This window comes from Hypoxylon fragiforme, assembly GCF_022984875.1.
Source record: "Hypoxylon fragiforme strain CBS 206.31 chromosome Unknown GGS25scaffold_9, whole genome shotgun sequence".
In the NCBI taxonomy this organism is placed as follows: Eukaryota; Fungi; Ascomycota; class Sordariomycetes; order Xylariales; family Hypoxylaceae; genus Hypoxylon; species Hypoxylon fragiforme.
The window spans coordinates 1,058,282-1,076,419 of NW_026054764.1; the positions used below are offsets into that span (position 1 = coordinate 1,058,282).

Sequence of the window (18,138 nt, forward strand, 5' to 3'; positions counted from 1 at the left end):
AGTCAAACCAAGACGACGTCTCAAACATCACGTTAATCGTCTTCTAATTGCACAGAAACGATAACCCCAACGATCACAGTTATGGTATCTTCTAGCAGGATACAGAGTGGAACGTCTTGGACTGCGTATACCCCAGATCCAACAACCGAGGTGAGCACTGCTACTTACCATTCACTCTTCAACGAGTGCCTCACCCAATTGAAATATTAAAATTGTAGTCGGAGTATGTGAAGTCAGCTTTGCCACTAGGACGACTACCATCAACCCGTCAGTAACCGCTTACGACATAACGGACGACATACTGTATGAAATGAAACACTCCACTAAAGAAGAGGTTATGCCGCGGGAGTTCCTCGAGCTACGTAAGTACAGCTGACGTTAGGGGAGTGTTGAAGTTCACAGCCGAGCGGGAAGTAGGAAAAGGGAATGAAAATGAAAATATGCTGACTTACCTATCATATACATAATGAGGTGTAGTCGGTAGCATGTTTCTAAGCGCGGTCCGACTACGAATGTTTCGGCAACCCAAGCCACAAGCAAGGTTCCCACAACAACGAAAGCGCCCGCCATAAGCAAAGTTCCCACGACGACAGTACCTGTATCAAAGTCGACCAACAAGTCTAAGACCACGAGACACTTCTCAATGTCAACACCGATAAATCTTCAACTGAAAGACCAAAGACCACAAAAGCCTCAGGCACATAGGTACGTCCGTGTTATGAGTCTAACGGTCGTATCAGGGGAGCTTACAAGAACCGAGGAAAAGAAAGGTCTTGTATATATAGACCCCCCTCCCTTCCCCCCACCGACATCTATGTCCATGGCTCTTTGCTTAGAAACGTTGTTGTTTCCCCGCCTTTGGTTTAATATTGTGACAGTTCGAACCACGATATGTGCCCTGGAACAAGCCTAAAGGAGAAGCTATGCCCTCATAGATGTTAGAAAGTAGGTTTTCCAGGCAAATGCACATCGATTCTATGAAGGGGGCTACCGTAAGGATGCAAAGGTAAATGATACGTTATGCGGGCAGACTCATTTCTGATTGAGCGTTGTCGAGTACACTCCCCCCTTTGATTTTTTCTTTTTCTTTTTTTCTTTTTCGATTACGCTGATTTCCTGCATACTTCTTGTTCCAGGAACCGTCTTGACGTCCACAATCAATGAGATCCACCAAGCAAGAAGTACAGAGAAAAAGCAAAACCGTAAACTTCTCCGATAGTGATATCCGTATCCTTTGAAATGCCAGAAGGAATGCACGCCCTCGAAGAAATACAAGTTGCGAAGCGGTGACAGTTGCAAGAGTCAATGTGATAGGGTTGTTGAACATCGCAAGTATCCTTTTACAGCTTTTGTTTTGTCAGATTAACTGTGGAAGCCCACTCTTGTGCTTCAACGTTGGGTATGCCGAAGCCATGTCTTAGAACGGAGTGTCTGGAACTTGGAAATAAAAAAGACTGGTGTTGCTTTTGAGCACTGGAAGGCTTGGGATCTGCCTTGATCACGGCGTTAGTGGCCGTACACCGCATATCGATGTACGATCAATTGGTCTATATAAAGCTAGGAGATCGGATCAACGCTCAGGGCCAGACAATATGGCCGCCTCATGTATGTAAGACGCGTAGGACGACGGACTACTGCAAGGGAGACGATACGGTGAGGGGTGGTGGCTTGCATAGACCAGGTGTAAGTAGGTATTAGGCATAGAAGCGGCGCGAGGTGGACTTCACAGGTCCATATCGTGACTTATTTAGTGGGCAGGTAATGGACTGAGCATCGGGGTTATGTGCGAGGTAGAGATCTATAAATCTCAGGGACAAAGAACGACTTATCTGGAACTCATAAGAAGGTCTTCACTCGTCCAGCGATTACCCCGCCCCATAGAACTCCAGCAACTTCAATATTCAATATATCAACCATGTCGGCGCAGCAAGTCAAGTACACAGTTGAGCACTACCGAGCCGAAGGCATCTCACAAGAAGCCTTCGTGAAGTGGTTCAAGGAATACCACGTTCCCATCGGCGTTCCGCTGATGAAGAAATACGGCATCACCAAATACACTGTCGTAAGCTTCCCCCATACTCTTATCAAAGTATAGCGTAGTTCGACTAGCTAACACAGAAGCACACCTGCAGCAAGTGCGAAACCACGAACTAGCCACCGGGTTCGAGCCCCATCTGCACAAGATACGACCCACGTGGGAGGTCAGCAAGGCGGACCTGGTCCTCGAGTACTGGATGCCCGAGCTGAGCTGTCTGTACGGCCTGGTCTCGGACGCCGAGTGGAACGAGAAGGCCCTCAAGGGCCAGGACCAGTGGCTCGACATGAGCAGGTCGACAACCCATATTACGAACGAGGAGACGTACCTGGAGGGCGGCAACATCTTGAAGCTTGCGTAAAGAGGCGGGCAGGTTATAGAATAGGGGTATTGATTCAGAGCTAGGTAGAGTGCAGTTTGGAGGTGTCTTGATCTACAGGTACTTCTTTTGGGGGTATTTCGTGCCTATTGGGGTAGTTTATATGAGAGTGCGTCGTTGAAGTGAGGTCGTCAGCCGCTTCTTGGGGGGATCTATGGTACCATGTGTACAACCTATTTCGCATGTATAGGTACCGGTGTATGTAGTGAGGCACCTTGAGATAATCTAATACCTACATAGGTACCCAGGTACCTACACGTACCATGAAATATGTTTCATCCTCACGTAAAAGAATGTGAGGGGAAGACGAGTGCGTACTGATACTTGAACATCGAAGGCAAGACCTCCTGCAAAACGACCTTGTCGGACACGTGCATGTTTATCTTCTAGATTTACATCACTATCTGTCTAAATGATATGGGGTTCCACACCTAGATACCTGTAGAAACTAGGGTTGATCTCTGGTGACATGCACATATCCGCCTATGATATAAAGAGTTGTCTATACTGAGAGTCAATATGTGCAAACACACTCCTGCTACACGATGTTGCTACTGCCAACACCACAAGCTAATACTACGTAGGTATTAACAAAGCGGCGACATACATATGTAATATCCAAAACTTGCTCACTCTGAGCGGCTTTACTAGTAACGTACATAAGCCATCTCAGAAATTGCTGCCAAAGCCCGTTACCCCTCAACGCCTCGTTTTTACCTCCGTTCCCGCCGCCGCCGATATCATAGGTGTCTATTTCTCGGCATCCTGCCTCGGGCCTCGGACCGGTCTGAACCGACTTCAATGCGAAGTCAAAATAGTTTCGGCTGCCGGAGCATTTCAACCATCACGAACCAACCATAGCTGCGAGACATACAGCTGAGTGGGGGATCTCGCGCTTTCGACCTTCATCATCGGCTACCTGCGTGTAGTCTGGCCATTTGCGTTTGGCCGTATGCATCTCTGCAGCCATGTCGCTTGCACCAGACAACACGTACGTGCTCAGGTATAAGAGCTGGTAGCCATGGACGAAACCATCTCCTGTAAGCTTCTCTTCCCAAACTCCAAACCCACAAGAAACACTACCTACTTTATCACATACTGGCACATTGAACTCCAACCTCAACTTCTGTTCTCAGTTACCAATTCATCAAACACCGCGAAGATGGGCAAGGATCAAATGACTAAGAGCGCTGCGGGAGAAATCCAATCCTCACAGGTACGTGCTACAAAGTATACCCCGTTAGGTGAGTTAGTTTGTTAGTTGGCGTTGAGGCTGATCGAAATGGCCGTAGGCTAAAAATGGACGCGATATGTCGTCTGGCGGCTTCGCAGCTCGCGCGCAGAGCGCGGCAGCTAGAAACGAAGCCGCCGCTGGCCAGCAGAACACGGGACCGGGCCACAAGACAGGTGGCTCATCTGGCGGTGCTGGAGGGAAGAAGTGAATCTAGTGGAAGCTGATTAGAGGTGAAATCGAAGATTGTGACATGGGGAGTGGTATCGTTTGTAGTTGATGGTAGGGATTAGGGGGAACATGTAGCTACACGCATTCATCAGTTTAACTTAGGTAGTAGGTACCTCAGGTACACATCCGCTCGTTTAGTCTATCCAGAGCCTTGCCACTTGGTAAAACTGGCATACCATGATTAATGCGACGAGGTGACCGGAGTGGCTGTGACATGGACAATGCGATATAATACCTATATAGGTAGGCATGTAAGGATTTTATCACTGTGTCTAGACTGAAAACATATCAAAGGAAAGTACTTTAATCTAGCTGCGCTGTCAAATATCGACGAATGCGATCTCCTTGTAATGCAACGCTAACCCCCTTTCCACGAAATAAGCAAATGGCCGTAGACCGTAACTCCATGCAAGTACCTGATATCGACTGGACCTGTTCTTTTCATTATGCCGGATGTACCTCGCAGCCGCTACGTTCAAGGCCGTGCCTCGTTGGCTGAACAACTACCCTATACTTACACCCGGCCTGGCCTCATACCCAGGTGCCAATCAGAGAACGCTATACCGCATCATAACCAGCCCGAGTAGTAGTTTCTTTTCGTCGAGAACTTGGGTGCCCGGTGCAGGATCGGGAATCCTCCGGCGTGCGTCTAGCACGAGGAACACTTCTGCACCTCCTCCGACTTCTCAATCTTCATCGTGATGCCGGAGCAGTTTCCCGAGTTGCGGCCGGAGCACTCGTCAACGCGGATGTAGCGCTTGGATCCATAGTAATGGCTGCCGGCCTTGCACCAGGCCTGCTCAAATACTTGGTAGCACATCGTGCTGTGGCCGTATCGAAAGACGAAATGGTTCAGAAGGCGTGGTTAGGTAGATGTTCAGGGCTACGTCTTTCTTCCTCGGCTTGAGGACTGGATGCTCCCTAGATACAAAGAAGATTCCGGTTCAAGGTAGTGGTGGGAAATTAAGGCAGTGTTGTAGTTGGGTTAGGGAAAGCGAGGCAATGGCTGGAGGAAGCTCATGGTTAAATAAACCTTCACTTGCTCTACCTAGTATGATCAGCTCTTCGACGTGACATGTATACCAAAACCAAGCGATTCGTTTCTCCTTAACGTTTGGCACAACTGGTGCCGTCACCCACTCAGAGGACTTGAATACCTGACTGGGCGGTAACACAACCTGTGATGGAATTTTGAGTAGTATAGAGTGGGACGAACAACAACGCATTCGATGGACTTGACATTACTAAGAGACGTGTCATCTCTCAGTCTGAACTCTCTGTATTCTTCAGAGTGACTGTGGATCAAGTATGTAATCATTCCTCATTAGAGCGCACCACGAAAAATGACTTCTTCGTTGTTGCATGCATAGGTATTTGGTTATGCTAGAAAAGAAGGTGAAATGAGAAAAGAGAATAAAGGCCTTTATAATTGTGAAGAGGTATATGTAGGGTTCGAAATCAGTGCCATTTCTATAGGGGGTACCGTAACCTACCTAACCTAGTAGGTAGGTACCTGGGTAGGCACCTACTAGGTAGGTACTGTAAGTTGATGAAAACTTGAACCATAGGTAAAGGGTGACAGGTAATGACACCCAAAACACTCAGTTGGCAATTACACGTGCAGAATCCAGATATACCTAGGTTAGGTACATATAACTAAATAAATAATTATTAGTGTTTTCTTTATTTTATATGCTATATAAACTCCACTTATTATACCAATAAATCACATCTTGCTTTTAACCGTTTAAAGAATCCCTTAATTTAATCCTTTTATTAGCCAGCCTCGTTTACATAGCTATTAAGAAAGCTAATAAAGTTATTTTAAGTAAAAAAAGCCCTTATTTTCCACCGGCCTTAGCGACGTATTAACTTTTTTAATAGCCTTAACCACGCCTTAATAAGGTTAAAATTAAATGAATATAACGGCAAGTATTATAACTTTACTTCGAAACTTTTAACCAGGTTATAAATCTTTTATAAGTAATAAAAAATCGCGTTATTTATCATTAAAATAAATTAAGGACTTAAAAAAAGAGACATTTACGGTAAAATACGGTTTTTTAACCACTTTATAAATCTAATTAAGTTTATTAAGTTTTAATAAATAAAATTATCGATTATTTTATTTATAATTATAACCGATAAAAAATTAAACCTTATCCCTTTTTTTAAAAGCTTAAAAATAATAAAAAATTATCCCTTTAAAACTTAGTCGTATCGGCGATAAATAACACGTTTATTAACCTTAAACTTATCCACGAATATAAATATATTAAAAATAAATTTATTAATTTAATATAAATAAAAAGCTTATTACTTTTCGTCCTTTTAAATAACGTTAATTTACGCTATTTTATAAGTATAATTCGCTTATTTTAAATGCTCGTAAATCGTAGATTTAATAACGTATATATCGTAAGTTTTAATAAAAAATTATTACATTTCGTCGAAATATAAATTAAAATAATACGTTAACTCTTTAATTAATTTTTATTAAATATTTAATTAATTAAATTATTAAAATATAATAAATAAATATAATATATAAATATATTTTTAACGCTTATAATAATAATTAAAAAATGTTATATCGTAAATTAAATTATTTAAGATTTAATAAATTATTAATGGCTTTTATTTTTTTCTTATATCGTTAAATGGTTTAAATATTATAGTTAAACCGGTCGGTTAATTATTAATTTAATTAATCTTTAATTATTATTATAATTTTTAAGTTTTAACGTTAAATAATAATAAAGTAACGCTTAATAAAGTGCTTAAATAAGCTTATTTTATATTAAAATATTTGCATAATAACCGTATTTTTTTTTAAGGTATATTTATAATTTTACGAATTAAATTAATTAAGATATCGTAGATTATATTATAAAAAAAACGCGTGTTATAAATTTTTTTTCGTAAAGTTTATATTATTTTATAGTTAATATATAAGGCGCGACACTCCGTTTTAAAGTGAGAATAATATTAAGTATTAGGTATTAAGTATTAACTTAGGTATTAAGTATTAAGTATTAAGTATTAAGTATTAACTTAAAAATAAATATAGGTGAACTTATATATTAAAAGGATAAAATTTAAGGATTAAACCTTATTATTAAAATGTTTTTAAATATATAATTATAATGTTTCGTATTTTTCTTTTTAACGTATTTATTATTATTTATTAGGGGGGGATAATAGTGTTTATTTTAAGTATTTTTAAACTTTATTTTAAGAGTTTTGCTATCCGCACCCTTAAAAATTGCTATCGGAGGCTTATTCGCACCCTAGTACATAAGAAATAGCGTTTAAACGCCGTTGGTCCGAGCTCTCCAGCTAGCCTCCAACGTACTATCCTTAATAACTTCTCCTTTAAAAGGTGCATCTCTATGCAACCGGTACCATTAGAACCGTCTCAATTAGAGCTTTCAAACGATATATGTTTCAAATTGATGCGATGGGCGGTTGCGAAGTTATTCAGAGAAGAGTGAAATAGACGCTTTGCCGCTAGCGTGGCGCTAGTCGACCTCACGTGATGCACGGACCACTCCAACCTGTGCCATTTTCAAGGTGGAATGTAGTCTTCAAACTGGAATAACTTTACAGCCACCTGTCGCGTCAGTTTGAAACATATACCGTTTGGACCGTCTAATTGAGCTGATTCGAATGATCCAGGATGCACTTCAATCCGATTCTTGGATTGGAAGTTGTGTTGGATCTTTTGATTGAAGCTACTTGGAGAGCTCGGACCATCGGCGTTTGAACGCTAATCTTAGATGTACTAGGGTGCGAATAAGCCTCCGATAGCAGTTTTTAAGGGTGCGGATAGCAAAACTCTATTTTAATAACGTTAATAAGTTTTAATATAAACGTTTTTAAACTATATAATTATTTAATAAGTATTAAAGATAAGTAATATTATATTAAAATAACGATAAAATATTAAAAGTATGGTTTTTTAAAGTAAAGGGTTAATCGAATAAATAAGGTATAATGTATTTTATATAAAAGGTAATAAAATAAGCTATAATAATGAGTGTTGTTATCCGTACTCCTATTTTTTGCTATCGGGGCTTTATTCGTACTTCTATACATCCCATACAGCCCTTAAACCTTAAATCCGGGCCTAATCTAGCGCCCCTAGCGCCCCCAGCTGCCCACATCAATTGAATCCAAATAACTCTCTGAAACATATAGCTACAAACGTGCAACCGGATTCAATTAAAAGACAATTCAATTAATAATTGATTGATACCGGTCGCAGAATGGGGCGATACTCGGTCGCAAAGTTATTCAAGAAAGTAGGTGGCAGCCCGGGAAGCACGTGACAGCCCTTAGAGCCACACTAAGGGCCCTTAGCGCTCTTAGAGCCCTTAAACCCAAACCTTATTCAACAGTTTCAACCTTGAATAACTTTCCAACCACATCTCGCACCAAGATGCAACCGGATTCAATTAAAAGAGAATCTAATTACCGATTGATTGATACCAGCCGCGATCTGAGGCGATACGTGGTCGAAGAGTTATGTTGGTATTTGTCTCGACAGCAGTCACGTGACACTTCTTAGCGTGGCCCGAGCGGCTCTAGGGCTCTTAGGCGGCTCTAAGGGCCCTTAGCGTGGCACCAAGAGCTCTTAGTGTGGCTTTAAGGTTAGTCACGTGCCGCCCGGCTTGCCACCTACTTTCTTGAATAACTTTGCAACCACGTATCGCCTCAATTTGAGACCTATATCAATCAATCGGTAATTGAATGCGCTTTCAATTGAATTTGGTTGCACGTTTGTAGCTATATGTTTCAGAGAGTTATTTGGATTCAATTGATGTGGGTAGCTGGGGGCGCTAGATTAGGCCCGGATTTAAAGTTTTAGGGGATGTATAGGAGTGCGAATAAGGCCCCGATAGCAAAAAATAGGAGTACGGATAGCAACACTCATAATAATTAATAAATTATAAGCTTTTTAAATTAAATAAATGGTTTTTAGATTTTTTAATTTAAATAAATTAATTATAGACTTTTAATTAAACGACTTTTAAATAAACAGCTTTTAAAATAAACGATTTTTTAAATAAACGTTAACTTTTAAAATAAAGCTTTTAATTAATAATAACGTTTTAATTAATAAAAAAATCAAAACAACTTTGAAAACAATAAAGGTCCTAATTATCAAAAAAAACTAAAAACCAAAAATGAGGCTATCACCACAGCTCTTCCGGTGGGGGGTTACCAGATAAATGTGGGTGGATCTATATATTAAAAGGATAAGATCTAAGGATCAAACCTTGCTACTGAAATGTTCTTAAATACATGACCATAGTGCTTCGCACTTTCCTCTCTGGCGTACCTGCCACCATCTCCTAGGTACTAGGTACTAGGTACTAGGTACTAGGCGTTGATAGGTGCGACTCCTATGTTTCAATACTCAAAGACGAAACAACATTGAACATTGAACATTGAAAGTCAAAAGTGAGCACCTTCAATGTTCGCATCCATGGATATCAACTTGAATGTTTACTACCACTATCTACCCTAGGCTGGCACCTAACCCAGGATATCTTCTATCAATTCCATCAATGATACGCAAGTAGATATATCGAGGACATGGTCTTTGGGGGCACCTCGTGCCAACCATGAGTATATACGGATCTTGCCAAATAGACAACGGATAAAGTTACCCTCCGCTGAGTTCGCTGCTCACTTTATCAAAGGTAAGAGACATACGCCCATACATATTGCCTATATTAGACAAGCCGCCGAAGCTAATATAGCTATGTTTGACAGATATATATAATGACATCGCAATAACACCTAAAAGTGACGCCGCATCAATTTCTGGCGACGATACAACCTGGAGACTCGTTGCTGACATAAATACGGGAGACTTTCCTATCACTTTTCCAATACTCAAGCATCTTCTCTCAACATCGGCCCCCGTTGGGGAGGATCATGATCTATTTGCTAAGCTACCGAGTGATATCGCCTCTGAAGCCCGCCTTTATACTAGGCTGATCACGTCAGTCATCAATGGATCCACCGATATACCAGCCGCCCGCGTTTTGAGATTCCTAGACGGACACCGGGATATTCAATTATCAATGATCAACTTCCTCTGCTCTGAATCAAGTCCTGTGGCTAGATCTCTCGCCAAAAACATCTTTCAGGCAGCATTAGAAGGAGATGCTGTGCATGTCATCAAAGTTATACTCAGTCGCAACGAATGGATTGACGTCAATGAGTCTGTTTGCCATTATCGTGGAGGAATATCCACACCACTTCAAAAAGCTGCACTACACGGATCACTGAAAGTTATCAAGCATCTCATTGAGCGCAAAGTGGATGTGAACAAGCTCTTGCCTAGGGGTTACAGAGATAACGCACTAGGCTTGCTGATTGATCATGAACACCCTCAAACAACGCTTACCGATGAGCTCTTGGGCGTAGTTGATGCTCTCTTACAGACAAACTCTACGGTCTCAATAAATTGTATCCGGAGGGCACTACGCTTTTCCGACCCACGTCTTGCAATCCATCTCTTCCCGAAATGTACACCCAGAATCCTTCAATGCCTCATCTTGCATCATAGCATTCTCCGCGATATCGTGGAGAAGTTTGAAGAGCAATATGCCACGAGCACAATTCAGATGATTTCGAGGGAATTCCACGAATTGAGTACCCATTTGTTCTCGGGTCAATTTTTTGAAGCTATCACCGACGCTTTAGACGTGGCTACAGATCGTGGATTTGTAGAGTTGGTAGAAATTCTGTTTTCATACATCCTGTCCCCAGGGCCAATAATCCAGAAGATAATACTCAAGGGGAACCATGCGATGATGGAGTTTATCCTTCGATTTGGTCAACGTTTGCACAAAGGGATAGAAGATATTGATCTTTTGATTATCGCCCTCGAGCTTGGAGACCTAAACCGCGCTCACTCTCTAGAAGAGAAAGGTGCAATTATTCGTCTCCAAAACGACCACAACATCGGTCAAGCACTCACTGCAGCTCTTGGAAGGGGGAACTTGAAACTCGCAACGATGGTATTGAGCCTCGACCCGGATTTCGATTTTGTCGACCATCGAGATTTTAGTCTGGAAGCTGCCTTCGATGCTGCCTTGACTCATAATTTCGATGATATTGCTTGGAAACTCCTCTTTAGCAGGCAGCCCAGGCTCCAATATACCACTGGTTTTAGGGATCTTGAAAATGGCTATTTATTAAGCTGTTCAGTAACGAATAGAAAACCTGACTTTGTAAAGGCCATCATAGGCCGTAGCATTGATCTTGACGATGATTTATACTACGACAATGCAAACACTCTCAAAGCTATCATGGAATGGGGAAACGACTCGGTCCTCAATGAGATATGGCAAGCCCACAACTATGGCATATTTCACCTTAAGCCAGAATTTTTCTATGTCGCACTCAAGGGCGAACATTTAGGCCTTTTCTGGAAATTTTTATACCCCACTTCCGATGATTGGGAGGTTAACGCGGCCTATGGGTTACAAGCTGTGGCAGAATGTGAGAATGTGCCGGTCATTGATGAGCTGATTGCTCTCGGCGCTCAACTGATGAGTATTGATCAATTAACAATGTGTATTACTGGGCATCCGTCCATGGCTGAGCCACTTTTGAAGCGGTTTTGGGACGTGTACCAAGAAGAGATCACTGAAGGTAATTTGGATTTTCTCAAGGATGCAATTCGATATTACCCGGAAGAACCTAAATGGCTAGATATGTTGTTTGAGTTCGAGTTGGTACCTACAGATGTCGCCCGAATCCCCGGAGGTCACAGTCTACTTCGGATCGCAATGGAGCAATTTAGACAGATCAAACCAGTGGCCGATGCGGTAACCTTTGTGAAAAGATTCATTGATGTTAGCAACGTCAATGCCATCGTACGATTCGATTCTGAGTTGTACAGCGCCCTTTTGCTCGCCATCACATTGACTCATGTTGAGATAGTTCAACTTCTCATTGATCATCATGCCGATGTGAATATTCCCACGGGCTTCGGCATACAACGTACTCCGCTCCAAAAGGCGGCTGAGTCAAACAATCTCGCGATGGTTAGTTTACTGCTAGTTAACAAAGCTGACGTCAATGCACCACCTGCAAGGTTCAATGGGGCCACGGCCCTGCAATTCGCAGCTATTCATGGAAATTGCGAGATGGCGATGATGCTCATAGAGCACGGGGCTCAGTTAAACATACCCCCGCCAGAGGGAAGACACGGACGCTGGCCTCTCGAGGGTGCAGCTGAGAACGGCCGTCTGGACATGATAAAATTTCTTTGGGAGGCAAACGGCGGCCCTTTTGATGACGAGCAGTGTCGAAAGGCTATGCGGCTCGCAGCACGCGAAGGTCATTTGGGCTGTAGGGATTTGATTAAAGAGTTGCTGGGCAGCGCTCCTTCCATCGAATAATCCAAGCATACTCTCATGACTGGTGCGGAACGCGGGGTTTCGAGATTCACAAGTCAGGCAATGAGTTGGATTGCTATTCCATTTACTTTCTTGCTTGGTTTAGAGAAAGTCTGCGCAGATATATGTTGAAGATCATGCCTCTTGAATCTCGAGACCTAGGAGTACCACCTAGGAGTATCCTGTTGAAGAACCACGTGCCATGCTACTGATTCTATCTAACTTTAGGTAACTTGCGGAAGAGCACATCGCATTTAAGTAGGCCGTTTTGAGCGAAAGGGGGGCTGAATAGTGGTACCTGCCATCCACCATGACCCGAGGTATCGCTATTACCTAGCAACCTCGCCACTTACAATCACTAAGTTGGAATCTGAAATTCTTCTATAACACACACGCGACGTAGTAACAACACCAGCCCATAGGTCAGGGTTTACGAGACACATGGAGATCAGAAAGCACTATTAGTATGCATCTGCCTAAGCATCTGGGCAGGTAGCAAATAACCCGAAACCTTGCATGAAGCTACGCCGTTATAACAGGTACATTTATATCCCCCCTCCTTATCCGTCCCCTCCATTCCATCCATCCAATCCCCCCCACCCCCCTTTCCCCTTCCCCCCCCAAGCCTAGGTACCTACCGACAACAAACAGACCATCCACCCCCCGCACGCCCCGCACGACCAGCCTCATCATCATCATACCCCGCAACGCCGACGTCCTGCCGCGTGACGCACGTGCGCGCCCACGACACCCCGTTCGCCTCCCACAGCGACAGCAGGCCGTGCGCGTCAAACCAGTAGTGCGCGGGACCCCCCACAGCGGGCTCGGGGGCGCCGAGGAGTGGGCGGACTGGTGCGTTGGTGGCGAAGGGGAATTGGGGGGCATCATTGCCACCGTTGTGTCGGGTGATGGTGACGGTGTAGTCCGGGTAGTGGTGGTGCGACTGGTGGCACGTATGCCGCATCATCGTGTACACCAGCGCGCGCTCGTTGGCGTCGGCCGCGCTCCGGTACGTGCCGAGGACGAGGAACTCGGGCCCGCTGTTGTGGCTGGTGCGCGAGTGCGTGACGACGTAGACGAGGTGTGGGGACGGGGCCGGGTAGAGCTTCAGGGCGCGCTGGTCGATGTGCTGGTTTATGATCTCGGGGGAGTAGTGGTCTAGAAGGAGGCGCGTGGCGCGGGTGGATTCGTCTTCTTCCTCTTCTTCTTCTTCTTGGTCGTTGTTGTTGTCGTATTCCTCCTCTTCCTCCTCTTCCGGAGTGCCCATGAAGAATCTAGGCTGTAGAACCGGTGATGGCTCCCTCTTCACCACTTCCTCTTCCGGGGTGCCCATGAAGAATCTAGGTTGCAGAACAGGCGACGGCTCGCGCTTTACCACTTCTCCCGCGTCATCCATGAAGAATCTAGGTTGCAGAACCGGTGATGGCTCCCTCTTCACTACTTCCTCTTCCGGGGTGCCCATGAAGAATCTAGGCTGTAGAACCGGTGATTGCTCCCTCTTCACCACTTCCTCTTCTGGAGTGCCCATGAAGAATCTAGGTTGCAGAACGGGCGACGGCTCCCGCTTCACTATCTTCAGCGACGCTCGCGTGAAGTGTCTTCGTTTAGGCACGGGCGATGCCTCTCTTTCCTCCACTCCTGCTGGCGACGATCGAGCAGTCGCAGCCGAACCTGGGTCCGGGTGCAACGGTATAGACGCGAGATCAATGCTTTCGCTCCCCCTCTTATGTTTTTTCGCGCCGGCCGCTTTTTTGTCCGCCGCCTGCGCTGCTCCCTTGCGCTTGGTGGGCTTTATCTTGACCATTTTTTTTCTTCTTCTCTCTGTCCTCTGTCCTCTGTCCCTCTTGTCGTTCTGCCTTTTTTTTTTTTTTTTTTTACACGTCTAGTTCCCTTATAACGTCTCCTTCAAATGTTTTGACTCAGGATTCAATCTTCGTTTATCTCGAACTAGGTAGCTTTTAAATAGATACTAATTGGACGTAGGTATTGTACAGTACCGTACCTAAACCAAACTTCGTCGAATATGTAGAAAAAAAATTTCAAGAGGGAGTTGTAGTAATATTTTTTTTTTCAATTGCCTCTACGCGCGAAATTGCGCTTGACTAGGTAGGTAGGTGCCTTACCTACATGTATGTATGTATAAGTCGCGTCGGAATCGCGGATACTTGCTCATATCTATGTACCTTACCTAACTATGTACATACAATGCATGGATCAGAGACGCGTTCGTTCGTTTGCTTTTTTTTTCTTCGTGTCACTAACTAACTAACTAACATCTTTTTTTTTTTCATTTTAAAACAAATGATTAACTAAAGGTAAAAAAGCAAAGCTTGGGGGAAATAGTTCCGGGGGGGGGGGGATTATGCTAACCTGGATACCCCGGCTTGCGACGGCGGCGTGCCGTGGTTGCCGGCAGTAGGCAGGCAACGTCAATTGTCAATTGAGTTTGACGTTTAGTTAGCTAATAGCTAGGTGCTAGTTATCCTGATTCCTGGTAGAGCTACATTTAGTTAATGCTAGCTATGTACCTCTAACTAATATTAGTATGATTTCCTCTGATTTTCTAGGGGTTTTGTTTTGTTTTTTTTCTTCAGTTCAACAGTTTGGTGTTTGTCGTCGTCGTCGGTTTGTCTTTCGAATAGTTAGTTGACTGCTTTCTAAGACTTCCACACTGGCACACCTACCTATGTAGCCTGTCTCAAACGAAAAAAAAAAAAAGCCATCAGGAATCGGGATATCCAAGTCAAAAACGCCAAAGCTTTTTCTCTCGCGCAAACAGAAACACAAGACAAACAACTTGAACCTCAATCATTCTATTCATTTCATTCCTCAGCTAAATCGCTTACCAAGGTAAAAAAGTTATGTACGCAGACTCTGGACTTGGCACCTACTGTACCTCTCATTGCCCCACGGCAGCTCCAGCACCCCATTGTGCAAACCCCGGCGGTCCAGGCTGAGGGAACAAACCCTGACCTTGACCCTGCGCATGTCCGTTTCTCCCATGATATTGCGGCACAACCCCCACACCACCACCACCCTGCTGTCCCGCCCTCCTCGCAGCCTCCTCCTCGGCCTCGCGATGGGCCTGCTGTCGTCTGGCGCGGTAGTACATGAGGAAGATGATAGTAGCGATAAGACCTAAGATAATCAAGCTCTCGAGCACGCCGTCTAGCTCGTCGAAGGCGTCGAGTGACTCGCCATCACTGCCGGTAATCGTACCGTCGTCGTAGATGCTGCCGTAGTCATCGTCATCTTCGTAGTACGCCTCGTCTTCGTCTTCCTGGAGGAAGTTGGATATCCACTCGGCTAACGACCAGTCTTTCCTAGGTGCTAGAGTGTTGACAACAGGTAAGTACATATCCAACATATACTCGATTTGTATAGGCCTAGCAGGGAATAAAGAAGAAAACTTACATGGCTCATCTTGAATAGAATTGATCCGTCCATGGGTAAATGTATTCCAGGCGCTGCGCATCCGTAGTTTGAGTAGACTCATCTGGACGGGAAGATATGCCTCCTCATTAGTCTCGAGAGCCTGGTCGTAGTACCTCTTCGCAAGATGGAAATCTTGGTTGAGCCCTACTCCGTTCTCGTGCATCCAGCCAAGATTGTAAAGAGCCTGGGCGCTTTGGAAGTATTCCGAAGCACCGGTATAGCATTGAGCCGCTTTGTCTAGAGCTTGTTCTGTACCGATACCATCCAGATAGTAGTCGCCCATTTTGACAAGCGAGTCGATATTTGATTGGATAGCCGACCTCGTCCAGTAAATCAACGCTAGAGCTGAGTTTTGAAGAAGACTAGACTTTGGTGATTGACGTTTGACCCATGATGGAAGAGGGAGTCGGGATTGCGTGGGGTCAAGCATAAAAGCAACATTGTTCTGTGCCTTCTCGTAGCCTTGCTCCGCAGCCATGAGGTAGCCAAGGAAAGCCAGCTCATAGTCACCATCTTCGTATGCCTGGCTGGCTTCTGCCCAAGAAGATACTAGAGGTTCAGCTTTTTCGGCAACATTCTTGTAATATGCCATCGCTAGAACACATGTTTTATCTCTTCCAACCCCATGGTGAATCATCTCGGCTAGATAGTATTGAGCCTCAATGTTAGCCCAGCGCACAGCGGCTTCAAAATAGGAGTTGGCAATTTTCAAGTCATCCGGTGTGCCCTGGTCAAGATGTAAAGCTCCAAGCGCAACGTGAGAGAGACTGAAGTCTTGGTCAGCAGACGCCTTGAACAGTTCAGTCGCCTTCGAAATATTTTTCGGAATGCCAAGGCCATGGAGATTCATAATTCCAAGACCCCATTGAGACTGAGCATCGCCATGCTTAATCCCACGTTCAAACCACCCACGAGCAAGCTTGTAGTCCTGTCTGACGCCTTCCCCGCGCAGCCACATCCGACCGATGTACCCGGCAGCTTTACTGGCGTACTTCTCAAGTTGAGGCTTCGGCTGGTCAATAGCTCGTCCATCCTTTGAACGCCAGTACATCGTCGCAACCGTAGCGAAGTATCGTCGGGCCAAGTCCACGTTTCTTTCGAGACCTCGCTGCCCTTCATAGTAAAGTCTTCCTAAATTAAACGAAGCCTTGAAATCCCCCTTCTGGGACATCAAATCGAGATATTCGATTACGTCGTCAATAGCGGCGTGAACGTCGGAATTCGGACTGGCCTTTAGCGCATGGACACCGGAGCTTATGACACTAGCTCCCTCTCCGTACACACCTCCGACGTCGTCGGAAAGTCGATGCGCTTCGGGTATGATAGCCATTCCGCCCGGCGGCCCGGACCGGAACCAAGTCATGGCCTTGTCGGCAACTCTCTTGTAATATTTCGAGGCAGTTTCACAGCTCTTAGGCGCACCGATGCCACTAACATGACGGGCCGCAACAGTCATTTCTGATCTAGTGTGTCCCGCGTTGGCGGCAAAGGTGTGATAGAGAAGAGCCTTGGCCTGATCTCGCTCCACTGCCTCCCCAATCCCTGTCGCATACATGAATCCCACCATGTACTGTGCCGAGCTATTTCCATACGAGGCAAGTCGGTAATAGTGATCGAATGCGGTCCTGAAATTCCGAGGATGTGAGTAGTTTCCAAAGAAGTTAAGTTGCGCCAAGAGGTATATGGCATCTGTGTTGTTCTGCTCAGCCGACTCCTGAAGTAACTTGACTCCCTCAAGGAGGGGCCCGGTGATGGTCGGTGGCGCATGGTCCTGTGGAGGGGCGCTCGCTCGTAAACTCGGTAACGCCTTCATGGCAAACTGGAATAATTGCCCAAACATGCCACCTTGCTTCTTCGACTTTCTATACAGCGGTGTTCTTATCTTTCGAAATTCGGCCATTGCCTCGTGGACAAGCTCCCATCCTATGCTGTGTCAGATAACCGTTGATCGGGGATGGCGCGCACGAGAAACAAGTGCTTACCACTTTGGTAAGGAGCCCAGACATGTTGTGCGCCTTGAACGACGTTGGTTTCGGTTGCTGGTTGAAGGTTCGTGGATGTTGAATCCTCTGTGCTAGCTTCCATAACCTGCTGATCGACAGCGGCGGATGCAAATGCGACAACCTGCAAAAGCACTGATGTTGCTAAGTGTTAGCTTATAGAACCTTGCTGCCATAGTTGACACTAGGTAACAATTTAAGAATCATAAGAAATATGAGGAAATCGTAAAAATTACAATGCGAAACTTACGGAGCGCAGAGACGAGCCAACGTCTCATGGTGAAAAGTCTGCTAAGAGCAATAGTTTAGTTTTGGTATTAATGTCATCATCTCCAGGGAAGAGGTTTAATATAAATCTGTTTGAAAGGGCGTAAATAAGAGGGAGAGAAAGAAAGGATGCGGGA

The 18,138-nt window shown here is 44.7% G+C and overlaps 5 protein-coding genes across 5 annotated transcripts; 3 read left to right on the plus strand and 2 right to left on the minus strand.

Annotated features, from left to right (window-relative positions):
• The first annotated feature begins 1,758 nt into the window (after positions 1 to 1,758).
• Positions 1,759 to 3,039, plus strand: GGS25DRAFT_446864 (uncharacterized protein). The gene is made up of 3 exons (XM_049258791.1): positions 1,759 to 2,062; positions 2,133 to 2,751; positions 2,999 to 3,039. Exons 1-2 carry the CDS (start codon positions 1,916 to 1,918, stop codon positions 2,394 to 2,396), a joined length of 411 nt encoding a protein of 136 aa, XP_049112967.1. The 5' UTR covers positions 1,759 to 1,915; the 3' UTR covers positions 2,397 to 2,751; positions 2,999 to 3,039.
• Positions 3,040 to 3,576: 537 nt separating this feature from the next.
• GGS25DRAFT_525347 (uncharacterized protein) lies at positions 3,577 to 3,856 on the plus strand (the record flags this gene model as incomplete). Its single annotated transcript, XM_049264758.1, has 2 exons — positions 3,577 to 3,630; positions 3,707 to 3,856. The coding sequence occupies 2 exons, from the start codon at positions 3,577 to 3,579 to the stop codon at positions 3,854 to 3,856; spliced, it is 204 nt and encodes a 67-aa protein (XP_049112968.1).
• A 5,377-nt stretch (positions 3,857 to 9,233) lies between these two features.
• Positions 9,234 to 12,938, plus strand: GGS25DRAFT_506756 (ankyrin repeat-containing domain protein). Its single transcript, XM_049262341.1, has 2 exons — positions 9,234 to 9,584; positions 9,658 to 12,938. The coding sequence occupies exon 2, from the start codon at positions 9,972 to 9,974 to the stop codon at positions 12,300 to 12,302; it is 2,331 nt and encodes a 776-aa protein (XP_049112969.1). The 5' UTR covers positions 9,234 to 9,584; positions 9,658 to 9,971; the 3' UTR covers positions 12,303 to 12,938.
• Positions 12,934 to 14,103, minus strand: GGS25DRAFT_525350 (uncharacterized protein; the record flags this gene model as incomplete). Its single annotated transcript, XM_049264759.1, has 1 exon — positions 12,934 to 14,103. The coding sequence occupies one exon, from the start codon at positions 14,101 to 14,103 to the stop codon at positions 12,934 to 12,936; it is 1,170 nt and encodes a 389-aa protein (XP_049112970.1).
• A 1,095-nt stretch (positions 14,104 to 15,198) lies between these two features.
• On the minus strand, positions 15,199 to 18,012 carry GGS25DRAFT_515820 (HCP-like protein; the record flags this gene model as incomplete). The annotated part of the gene is made up of 4 exons (XM_049263125.1): positions 15,199 to 15,629; positions 15,714 to 17,657; positions 17,717 to 17,869; positions 17,985 to 18,012. 4 exons carry the CDS (start codon positions 18,010 to 18,012, stop codon positions 15,199 to 15,201), a joined length of 2,556 nt encoding a protein of 851 aa, XP_049112971.1.
• Positions 18,013 to 18,138: the final 126 nt, after the last annotated feature.

Coding starts and splice junctions, on each gene's coding strand:
- GGS25DRAFT_446864 (XM_049258791.1), top strand. CDS start 1,916: ATGTCGGCGCAGCAAGTCAAGTACACAGTTGAGCACTACCGAGCCGAA. Junction 2,063..2,132: donor GCATCACCAAATACACTGTC/GTAAGCTTCCCC, acceptor GCACACCTGCAG/CAAGTGCGAAACCACGAACT.
- GGS25DRAFT_506756 (XM_049262341.1), top strand. CDS start 9,972: ATGATCAACTTCCTCTGCTCTGAATCAAGTCCTGTGGCTAGATCTCTC.